Here is a 12377-nt window from a genome sequence, read left to right on the forward strand (position 1 = left end):
TTTCCACTTCTAAAAATAGAGTCCAATTGGTAAAGGAAAATTTTACTAAAGTTGTTTCTATTCTCTATTTTTAAATAGCTTTACAAAAATGTCATAGAAAATTTATTTTCTCTTTAGAGCTAAACACAACTGATGAAACAAAACATTTTGAAAGTTCCAAAAGATGGGCCGGACTTTGGCTCAGTGGTAGCGCACTTGCCTGGCACCTGTGAGGCACTGGGTTTGAGTCTCAGCACCACATATAAATAAATGAAGGTCTATCAAATATATATATATAACCAAAAGAAACTTGAAAAATTCTGATTAGATTGCTATAAAAATTGGTAGAGCCAGGCACGGTAGTGCTTGCCTATAATCCCAGAAACTCGGGAGGCTGAGGCAGGAGGATCCCAATTCAAAGCCAGACTCAGCAATTTAGTAAGGCCCTAAGCAACTTAGTAAGACCCTGTGTCAAAATAAAATAATAAAAAGGGCCAGGAATGTAGCTCAGTGGTTAAGCACCCCCAAGTTCAATTAGCAACAAGTAGTCTAAGAGTAAGACAGAGGACTAAAACTCTTGAGATTCCTCTAATTCTATAGTTCCACTGAACTATCTATATCCTTATCAATGGTCTATTTTCTAACTGAAAAGGATCCTAAACTCAGAAAAAGCCAAATGTGAATATCCACTTGCATGTATATATTTATAATCACTATGTATGTATAATATATATATACACCATAAGCACACATACATGTATGTACATATTTATCATTAATTCATCATTTTAACTATAGCTAAGTAGAACCTTAAAAAAAAAAAAAACAGAAAAACATATCCACCTACCTTACATTTGTCTTAATATATTTTTTCCTGCCACATTTGCTCATTATTAAGACATTTGCAATCAATGCTTTGCTCCTCCGTTTTCTTCTTTATTTATCCTGCAGTAAAATTATAATGTTGAATTGGGAGATTATAACATTTATTTTCAAAAAGTTAAATCTCTTAAAACTAGGCTAGTAATATTCAAATTTCTATAAAACTAAAAAAGCATAGATAACTGGAAACAGCTTTGGATTTTTTTTTTTCAATTCTATTATTTATTTTTCTTATCTTCGGTGGGGGGGATTCACAAAATTTAAATGATGTGCTATTTTCATTCTTTTTTTTTTAATATTTTTTATTTTTTAGTTGTAGTTGGACACAATGCCTTTATTTTACTTATTTTTATGTGGTGCTGGGGATTGAACCCAGGGCCTCACGCATGCTAGGCAAGCACTCTACCGCTGAGCCACAGTCCCAACGCTCTCAGATTATTTTCTATAGAAAAGAAAGCCATGCAGTCTACACTATTATACGTTAAGTGTATTAAGCTCAGTATCAGCTCCATTTACTGTTTGTTTTTGTTTTACAGTGCTGGTGATAAGCTGCTTTAAAATGTAATGATCACTCAATTGCAACAAATTTTCCAACCATATTTTCATAAATTCAAACTTTCAGTTTTGTCAAAGATTCTTAACTCTAAATAAAATATCAACAGTTCATTCAAAATCTTCTAAATAGCCTTCACTCTATTTTAAAAAGCCATCTAAGACACGAGCAATTAAGCCTCATATTTTTAAGCTTAATACTTCTTAAAACTTAATACTTCTGAAATACACACACACAAACACACACATTTGTTTATATAAGTATTTATTTGGGCTGGGGACTGAACCCAGTGCTAGGCAAACACTCTACTACTGAACTGTATCCTCAGCCCCCAAACACATCTGACCTGCAGAATGAAGTAAGACTGCCAAAGACAAAAAGAATATCTGGGAGCCTTTGCTTTTTTCAGAGCTGCAAAGAACAATTATGGCCATCCCTCAGTACTTTGAAGATGCCTATGCCAGCAACAACAGTGCTCAGCAATGCACATGCAGTTTTCAGACTTTGCTCCTAAGTGGTTCTCTCTAAAACAGTGTCATACCCTTCCAATTTTGAAACTGCAGGCAATGGTTTGCCACACTGAAGGTACTAAAGCAGTGGTTACTGTTGCCACCCCTTCCACCATAGCAAAGTGACAAAAAAAAAAAAAAAAAAAAAAAGAAAGAAAGAGCATTTTAACCAAGCTATCCACAACACAATAAATAAAAAGCAAGGATGGTGCCTACCTTATTAAACCTTATTCTCTATTGTATTACGCTAACATTTTACATGGAAATATCTTAAAAGTTGTATGACCAAGAGGGCAAGATCATTTATTTTTTAAACAGTGACCAGTACCCATTATATACCAGGCTCTTGTATTAAGTACTGGGAAACAGTGGGACATATTGCTCAAGACGCTGCAATCTAAAAAGGGAAACAGACTTGTAAACAAAGATAATATCACCTAAGCAATAATGATCACAGCACCATGTAACTGAGAAATAACTATTAATTTTTGCATTTCTCTTGAAATTATTTTTAGTTTTATATAAAATACATTCTTATAGTTCAAAAATTTAGAACACAGAGACAGGTACTCAGTGAAGTCCAGAAACAGCTACCCACTTTCTCTTCCCAGAGGCAACAAGCATTGAAGAAAGCACCAACTTCCTGCCACCCCATCCACAGAGTGTCAAAAGAGGAAAATAACTGGCCTCATATTAGAATAATAATGAGATAAAATTGACTCTGACTCTGGATTGCCAGAGAAATATTTCATTTTAACAACTAAGAAGTCATTAAAGGTTGACTACTTACTAATCAAATCTAAAAGGATGCTTTCTAATCCCTATCTTCCTTTAACATCTCTACAGCATTTCCTCTCCCTGAATTTTTTTTCTTATTTTTATTTGTTACTTTTTTAGTTCTGAGGATTAAATCAGGGCTTTATTCCTACTAGGAAAGCACTCTTAGATCCCCAGCCTTTTTTTTTTTTTTTTTTTTTTTTGAGACAGGGTCTCTCTAAATTGCCTAGACTGACCTTGAACTTGGTTGGATTCTCCTGGCTCAGCTTCCAACACACCTGGGATTACAGGTATGTGCTACCATGTCCAGTTTTCCTCCAATTCCTTATGACATCACTTTCATTTTTTCTTCCAAATTACTAACCCTTCCTTCTGTCTCCTTTGGCCCACTCTTTCAATACAGGTTGGTATTCCCCAGACTTTCAGGCACAAAAATCTCCTCCAGGCACTCTCCTGGAACACTACATCTTTTTTTAAGTAACTCTCAAATTTCACCTCAAGCTTCTACATTTCTCCTAAGCTCTAACCCCACAAGAATCTGCGTATCAGATGTCTCTTAAAGGTCTGCTCATACATCTTCAAAACCAAACTGTTCAAAACTAAACTAAGCCTCCCTCTTCCTGTAACTCTCCTCTTACAGTGTTCTTATCTCAGTGACTGACACCACCATTAGTCCAGCCCCCCTCTCTCAGAGTCCTAACCTCCATTCATGACCCATTTCCCTTGTGCCCAATTCCTGAGGTGGTAAAGTGGTCTAATTGTAATAGTATAGTAGTGGAGTGGGGTATAGAGCACTGGTATTAAGAGGTTGATCTCAGTGTGAACTTGAGTTCTATCATTTACTAGATATGTAACTTTGGATAATTATTTAACATTTCTACATTTCTTCCTGTCAGATTATGTTGTGAGGAGGAAGTACAATAATGAATGTAAAATATCTGTTTGTACGTGGGAATAAAGGCTTAGAACATGTTTACTTAGCCCTAATAACTCTACCTCTTAAATATCTTGATTCTTCTCCATTCTCTCTGGTCTCACTGCCACTGCTTTAGTTTTGACCGATTTCTTGATTTTTTGATGATTAAAGTAATAACAGCCTCCCTTATAAATATACAGTCTCTCCCTATAATTACTTCACCTTACTCAAAATCTCCTCTCAAGCTCTTGTAATCCACTCCACTTGACCACAATATTCCATTTGAAACGCAAATCCAAACACGTTATTTCCTCACTTAAAATTTTCCAACAGTTCCCCCTGATTTAAGAATAAATATCCAAAAAGTTCTTAACATTCTCGTCTGAGACACTTGGGTAGAGACTTTATATAATACAATTTGTTGTAAAAACATTCAGATTTTAAGGCACCTTGTTGCTTTGTATCACCTGTTTCCAAAGTTCAAAATCACTTTGAATGGATTTGTAAAGCAGGGGTCCCAGTTTATTTGATTATAATCTAAGCATACACTGAAAAACTGAACTGCTTCTTATACTAGTGATCTCATTTCAAATCTGGTTTTAATATTAGAACACATTTTTATTGGATAGACAGAACTGAATCCAGCATCCTATGCTCCAACCCTACCAACTGGTTAAGAGCTCAAATGTCCTAATATGTTCTCATGATGGATTTATACAATATAAAAATATTCTAGTTAGCCTAAAACACGCCCTTTGAATTTATCAACATGCTTCAGGATAGTCTGATTAATTTTTTTGGCACAGGATCCCCACTTAATGTTGCCTAAATTGCCCAGGCTGGCTCCAACTGGCTCTTTCCTCAGCCTCCAAGTAGCTGAGGCACACACCACCATCCCCATTCTGAGATTTTAAAATTTGGGGGGTGCTGGGAAGGGCTAAGTTGCTTAGGGCCTCACTTAACTGTTGAGGCTGGCTTTGAATTCCTGCCTCAGCTTCCTGAGTCACTGAGGTTTTACTTTTTAAGCAGATATGTTTATATATCACAATCAATTCTGATATACTATCCTTTATTAATACCAATTTTCTTTTCTCTCCCTGTTCCGCCCCCTTTTGTTGTTGTTGTTGTTGTTGTTGGAGGGACTAGGGATTGAACCAAGGGTCTCACACATTCTAGGCAAGAGCTCTCCCACAAAGCTACATCCCTAGCCCTCTACCAATTTTCTACACAAATAGATTAGAAATCCTACCTGCCAAGGGACTTTTGAGCTTTATCTTTTAGAGCAGACAGATATGTTTTAGATTAGTTTATTACAGACAAATAATGTATATATTAGGTGAGAAAAATAAGTTGAAATTATTTTGCTGGGTATGGATTTTTGAGCTGTATTTGGTGGGAAGACAACTATCATACTGATAAAAACTTCCTACCTGTATTAGGTTTGTTACAAATATAACATTTGGCATTCACCTTACTTTTCCCCAGGATATTGATTTTTTTCCACCTTCTGGCATAATAGTTTCAATTTTATTGTTACCCATCAACCTTTAACATATGGCTTTCTATGCAAATTATACTTAAAATATGCCAGAGAAAAGGTAGTATCAAATTTATACTTAGAAGAGTTTGACTACATACTGTACTATGGCATTAATATAATATAACTTTCTGAAAAAATTAGGCATACATAAGAAAATCTGGGACAATCTTACTATAGGATGGACCCTTACCTAATTAGTTTCCACCTCACCATCCAACTCTCTGTATTAACCAGTGGTCCTCCATTCCTTTTATAAAATTTGGTCTAGGGGCTGGGGATGTGGCTCAAGCAGTAGCGCGTTCACCTGGCATGCGTTTGGCCCCGGGTTGATTCTCAGCACCACATACAAACAAAGATGTTGTGTCCGCCGAAAACTAAAAAAATAAATAAATAAATTCTCTCTCTCTTAAAAAAAAAAAAATTGGTCTAGTTAATTTCTACTGCAGTTCTTCTGTAGTGTGCCAAGTACTTCTGTTCCTACCAAGTTGTAGTTATCACCAAACCTGATTATACCAGCCATACTTGTTGCAATTTTGGAATCTTTAAAGAGATGAACGATTTAAAAAGAGAACTGTTCCTGTGAAAGCTAAGTTGAATGCTTTGCAAATGGTATTAAAGGCAAAAAAAAAAACAACAACAACAATAAAAAAAAAAACTAATCCAGTTTTTGGACTAGATATTACGGCTGTAAATAACTACAGTATTACAAAAATGAAGAGTTCTTTATAAGACACTTATAAAAACAATCTAAATTCTTGTTCCACTTTGAAAAATCCCAAAAATGGGACCTGCAAAGTAAGCACTACTGAGATGTTATTTGCAAGAAAGTCTAATTTTTTTTTTTTTAATGATGGAAAAAAATCCAAAACTGTGGAATAAAAAGCAGTGCACCTTTTAACAGAAGTTGGAAGAAAAAGAGAACAGAGAAAAAGCACAATCTGTTTCTTTAATTCTGAGACAAAGTAAGCTTTTAGTTCTTCAAGTAGATCTGCACAGGTTAACTATAATTTAAGTAGCAACAGCAAGTAAGGATTGAAAGATAAGGGAAGAACATGAAGCCTACGTTGTTAAGCTGAATCATCTCAACCAAGCCAATTAAAAAGTTGGGAGGTGAGACTAGATTGAAGAGAGCAGTAATTATATTATAAACAGCCATACATCTGAAATTAACAGGGATGAACCTATGGTTATCACGAATTTTGGACAAGTGAAATGAATACAGGAAAAATGAAACAGGAGTTAACAGAAAATCATGCCACTTTTAAAGTGTTGTTCTCCTTGTGAAAGTAAGTTACAGTAACTTTCAAATAGTAATCTGTACACTTACATGTCAAAATAGGTGTAGCCAGGAAGAATACTCATAATATTCCAAACATCTGTAAATAGTATCTTTACTATTTCAAATATGAATTATGCATAATAATTCATAAAAAAGGAGGCTTTCTAATATAGATTCAAAACTACTCCAGTCTAATTGCTTGATAGATATCTGGGGTGTTTTTGTTTTGTTGTTTTTGCAGTACTGAGGATTGAACCACAGCAAGTGCTCTACCACTGACCTATATCCCCAGCCCTTTTATTTTTTAAGACAGGGTCTTGTTAAATTGCCCAAGGTGACCTCAAATTTGAAATCCTCCTACCTCAAACTCCTAAATATCAGGAATTATAAATGTTTGTCACCACACCCAGCTGAGATACATGTTTTTTGAGAAATCTTAACTTTCATTAAAGTTACCAAAGAACATCCCTTTTTCAATTCATTACCCACATGCTGCCTACTTTTGGCTATTTTAATGAATAGCAAAATCAGCTACTGAGCAGGAAATGAAAAAATGAATTTCAAGTAATCAAGGCCCATCTCCACCCTTCAACTTAATCTCCCCCACAGTGCTAGGAATTTATCCCAGTCTAACACCTGCTAGGAAGTGCTTTACCACTGAGCTACATCCCCAGCCTCCCCACCCCCATCTCCACCCTTCAAGTACCCCAGACCACCACCTCCACTTCAGGAAAGAAAACCAAAATTTAAAATTCCAAGGGAGAATTACTTGACCAGACTCACTGTAAGGTTTTTCTTTTCAACAGCTTGCTTCTTGATTCTACATTGATAAGTACATTTCAAAACACTCATCTACACAATGAATGCAAAGGCACTAACTAGTATTAATTAATAAATCCAGGAAAGTAGATAAGACACTTAAATTAACTAAAGTTCAGAGAAAAGAATTTCAGCATTTCAACTCACCTAGATTGGTCCTATCTGGAACAAAACCGGTTTCTTTCTAAGTGCAGAAACAAAATACTAGTCCAGTGGCAACTGGGAAAGTACAGGAAGATTGCAACTTCCAAGCCAGCCTGGGCAACTCAGTGAGAACCTGTCTAAAATTTTAAAAACTTAAAAAGGGCTGGGATGTAGCTCAATGGTAGAGTGGCCCTGGGTTCAATCCTTACTGTGGGGGAGCAACGATATGAGGGGAGAATCAATGGTTCTAAAAGTGATCTAAAAAAATAAAGACTCTGGCTAGGGTTATGGATCAGTAATACAGTACTTGCCTAGCCAGTGTGAGGCACTGGGTTCCTTCTCAGGACCACATAAAACTAAATAAATAAAATAAAGGTACTGTGTCCATCTACAACTAAAAAAAATAAAAATAAAAAAATTTAAATAATAAAATAAAGTCTCTGAATTTTAGCTGTTAAAGTGTTTGTGTTGTTCAGGTTTATTTTAAGAATTCATTACAAATGCAACAGAATATTTAACAGCTTTTCAGTAGGCTACCTAATTCAACAGTACCCCTGGCCCAATACTTGTAAAGAATATCAAATTGGGGAAATGGGATCAGAAATATTTATACTGGTAAAGATTCAGTCAGGATTCCTTATGTACATTAATAATCTAAAACTCTCCCCTCATTTTCATGAAAGATTTATTGAAAAACAAAATTTAATATTTTAATCATGCAGTGACTTGCCTCAGTAGGAAACTAGAATACATGATGTCTGAGGTTTGTTAAAATTCATCAGTAGAGGCAAATTTCATTAACTTTCTGGGACAATGCAAAAACAAAAAGACTAAAAAGTTCCTCTGTGTTTATACAGACAATAAAAATTTATTCATACTCTTACAAAAATATGTACACAAAACATCACTGTAATTACAAGTTGACACTATCAAAATGATTTCATGCAAACCCCAAGTCACTGGAAAAAATTTGTTACATTGATCTATTTACAGATTCATCAAAATTGTGTAATTATCAATACTTAATATGACAATGCATTATGTTTACTCATCCATGACTAAAATAATGTATACCTTTTCCAAAGTAATGTTTGGATCAATAAGTAGTTCCTTTAAACATCAGTTTCAATACTCAGCATTTATTGGCCAAAACATTTTTTGACATTTGCGTTCCTTTGGGGAAAACAGTACTTCAAAGATTTAAAGACTATCAGTAACTTAGGGAAACAAGCGTGTTATCCAAAAAGAGAATCAAGACTACAAGAAAAACGTGGTACCCAAGGGAAAAAGTAGAGAACATGAATTATAGATGTAATCTAATACAATATTCACACTGGACTTTTATCACTATGCATCTAAGTTTTTGTTTCAATGGAAAATGATTTACACTCCTATCCTCCCCGCAGTTAAAGGAAGAAAGTTTATGAGTTACCTAAGTAAGCTGCATAGTTAAAAGGAGCTCTTTCAGTTTTAGTCAGACTTTCAGGCTGGTCGTGTAGCACAACATTTTTTGAAAATCTGATTACACACCAATAGCTGCTCTAGCGAGAGGAGGTGCAGAAAACGTTCAAGTGATTTCAATTTAAACCTAGGTATCTGATATACGTGTAATCGCAACATGGTAAGAACTATGTAGAATAACGTTGTTTATTACCTAGTCAGAGGTTCTGGGAACTAGATGGCCCTAAAAAGGCAAAAATCAAGAGAGTAACACCGCGAACCTGTATCAGCTGTCACTTATTCCGTCTCTGCCCTTATTTGATCTCATCAGCAATAACGTGTCTGGGGGACAAAAATGACTCAACAGTGAGGTCCCCCTAATCCACGTTTCAAAGAAATAGGTAGCGTTAATTTATATCTAAACTGCATACACAACTGGGACAAAGGTGCCACCAATCGTCGGCTGCGATAAATAAAACCAACGTCCTTCCTTCTCGTTTCCTTTTTCCTGCCAAGACAGAAGTGTACTCAGAGGCGTAGGGCTTTTTTTTTCGAGTCAGGCTTTTCCAACTTGTACCAAGCTCGGAAGGAGTCGGGAGGGTGCGGAGGCGGGCTGCCCGCACTCGGGGCTGGAGGCCGAGGGAAGGCGGGCGGCTCGTCGAGGCCGGCGGGGAAGCGGGAGAGCCTCTTCCCGGGGCGCGCCTCCGCCACCGACAAGGGATCCTGCCGACACGGGGTCCGCCGCCGGGGTCCCGCCGCCCGGCCCGGCCCCGCCCCGCTCCTGCGCCGCCTCCCGCGCCGCGTCGCCGGCTCCTGGTCTCCGGGCCCTGCCGGCGCGCCACTTACCCGCCGCGATGGGGTTTACGTAGCGGACCTCGTCACTGATTACGGACGCGAGGAGGTGGAGACGCCGAGCCCGACCGCCGCTCAAGAGCGGCGCCGCCGCCCAGCAACCCGGCGCCGGCGCCGGCCGCGGCCCCACGTCGCCCCCACGTCAGCTCTGATGCGGCACCGCGGCCTCCCAGCCGAGTCCGGACCAAAAGTAGCGCAGCAGCGGACGGAACCGCGTCCACGAGCCCCGCCCTCCCCTCCCCCACTCTGCGACCGCCTCCCCGGGGACGCCCCGAGGGGGTAAAAAAAAAAACCTCCAGGCTCGAACTCTGCCCCCTGCTGGCCGTCAGCGGGAGTGCAGCGCTGACAATCCAACAATTAAATGGAACGGGGGCGAAGGAAGCCCCGAGTAGGGGGCGGGGCTTCACGGGTGAGAGGAGGAACTGGTCCGGAGGTGGGGCCTGGAGGAGGAGCTAACTTGGGTGGGGCTGGGGGCGGGGCTATAGGCCGGAAGCTCCCCTCTCCGCGCGTGCGCCGAAAAGCCAATTAATTGCAAGCTAGGAGGGCGCTGCAGTTTGGTTTTGAGACCGCTTCCTTCTCTTTGGGCCAGCTGAAGCGGCTCCAACCCCTGGAGTGTGGCGGCTCGGTGACGGCGGGAAGCACACGTTGTGAACCACTGTGGCCACTTCCCTGACCTAACCACTGGCCCCACGGCCCTGGACCGTGTTCTTTGGCAGTCTTGGTTGGCTGCTCTTGTCCCAGCTGTGGCTGCTTCCCGATAACCATGTCTGTGTCAGTGTCGCGGAGAAAGAGCGTCAATCCCCACGTAGACACGTGACGGAGGACCTTTTGATAACAAGCACACTAAAAACCGTCTATGAGAGAGGAAGATTTAATTTTCATCCGACCGGAAGTCGTGGGCTTTCGGATCAGGGAACCGTTCTCTGGAATGTAAAGGTGTCACCTGTTGTAAACTAGCAGCCGTTTAAACATTCTTGGACATGCTGAGTCGTCGTAAGGTGGAGAAGAACGTCAAAAAGACAGTCTTTTAAACATAAGTGTGTTTACATTCTGGGGAAAATAAAAGTCAAAACCGTGAACTAAAACCCAATCTTCAAGAATGTGTTACTCTGGAAACCATTAGCAGGGACATAACTTGTAAAGTTGCTGAGGAAAAAGAAGTATTTAATCAGGTAGGGCAAATAGAAAAGGGATGTTTTGTGAAATAGAGTGAGAAAATTCTACTCTTAAACACCCGCTTTTACCCAACTCAGTCTTCTTCAGTTGTAATACATGCTAGCAGAGGTCAGAGAATCCCGTTTTCAAAGAGGAGAGGAAAAATTCTGAAGTTTCTCCTTCAATGTAGTAGCCATTGCCTGTCTCCACCTTTTTAGATTAATTTCTTAATGATGAACGTAGTTACAAGAAATTATTAAAGTCCGTTTTGTGTGTGTAGTTAGATAGGGCTTCCTCAGAATATTTATCCTTAAGTAATCAATACATTTAATTTTAGCTGAGAAACAGGGGTTCATTAGGTTGGAAAGAGAAAACAAGATTACCAACCCCTGAAAAATCACACCCTTCACTGTGGTTAAGATTCACCATGTACACTGTGGCCTGCAATCCCAGCAATTTCGGGGGCTGAGGCAGGAGGATTGCAAATTGGAGGTCAATCTCAGCAATTTAGGGAGACTCAGCAACTTAGCAAGTCCCTATCTCAGAATTTAAAAAATAAAAAGGACTTGGGGATGTGGTTTAGTGATAAAGCACCCCTAGTTCAATCCCCAGTACCAAAACAAACAAACAAACAAAAACATTAAAAAAAGGAAGAAAAAAGAAATAAAAAGAAAAGTTTGACTATGTGCTAGATGAATAGTTTTAGTTACCAGAGATTTAGGGGAAATTGTTACATTTTCCAAAAATGTTGTGTACCTACTTGTTTTTCCCTAAATTTCTTTGACAAAAGATATGTTATTTGTAGTTAGACCTCTTTAGACAAAGGACTTAAAATAAGAATGGTAACTCAGCATGTACTAAGAGTGAGGCAGAAGGATTCCAAGTTTAAAGTCAACCTTAGTAATTTAGTGGGACCTAAACAATTTACTGAAACCCGGTTTCAACATTTTAAAAAGGGTTTGGGAATGTGACTCAGTGTTGAAATGTCCCTGGGTTCAATCTCTGGTAGAAGAAAGAAAGAGAGAGAGAGAGAGAGAAAGAAAGGGAGAGAGAGAGAAATGTCATAATGAATCCCCCAAAACAGAATAAAATAATGTGGAAGCCATTGCTGAGGGTTTTCAGGGAAAAGACAGGAGATGCCAAGAAAGATATAGGTAGTTTTCTATTGCTGCTATAATAAATTATCAAAAACTTAAATGATACAAATTATTTCATGGTTCTGTAGGTCCAAAATTGGATATGAATCTAACGAAAATCTAAATTAAAATCAAAGGATTGGCTCTAGGGACAAGTTTTTTGTTTTTGTTTTTCCTGTTTTCTAGAGGCCATCCAAATTCCTTGACTCAAGACCCCTTTCCTTCACCTTCAAAGCCAGCTGATACATCTTTCTCTTGCTCCCATCTCTTTGATTCTCTTTCTTGTCTCCTTTTACTTATAAGAACTCTTGTGATGACATTGAATCCACAGTGATAATCCAAGAAAATCTTCCCATCAGCTGATTTGCAACCTTAATTCCATCTGCAATCTTAATT

General features: G+C 38.6%; 1 protein-coding gene across 20 annotated transcripts in view; it reads right to left on the reverse strand.

The window, feature by feature from the left end:
- The window catches only part of Crem (cAMP responsive element modulator), a 75860-nt gene extending 65944 nt beyond the window's left edge, over nucleotides 1–9916 (reverse strand). For 9 of the 20 annotated variants that reach the window (XM_076832307.1, XM_076832300.1, XM_076832298.1 and 6 more), the window contains exons 1-2: nucleotides 9685–9916; nucleotides 827–924 (exon numbers count right to left, since the gene is read on the reverse strand). In XM_076832307.1, coding sequence (XP_076688422.1) covers nucleotides 827–870 — 44 coding nt within the window. In that variant the 5' untranslated portion in view covers nucleotides 871–924; nucleotides 9685–9916. Of the gene's footprint in view, nucleotides 1–826; nucleotides 925–5346; nucleotides 5467–9119; nucleotides 9641–9684 lie in introns of those variants that run through there. The other 11 variants (XM_076832291.1, XM_076832287.1, XM_076832309.1 and 8 more) reach the window with 10 other exon arrangements.
- Nucleotides 9917–12377: the final 2461 nt, after the last annotated feature.

The sequence above is a fragment of the Callospermophilus lateralis genome, chromosome 13 (genome assembly GCF_048772815.1).
Source record: "Callospermophilus lateralis isolate mCalLat2 chromosome 13, mCalLat2.hap1, whole genome shotgun sequence".
NCBI lineage: Eukaryota > Metazoa > Chordata > Mammalia > Rodentia > Sciuridae > Callospermophilus > Callospermophilus lateralis.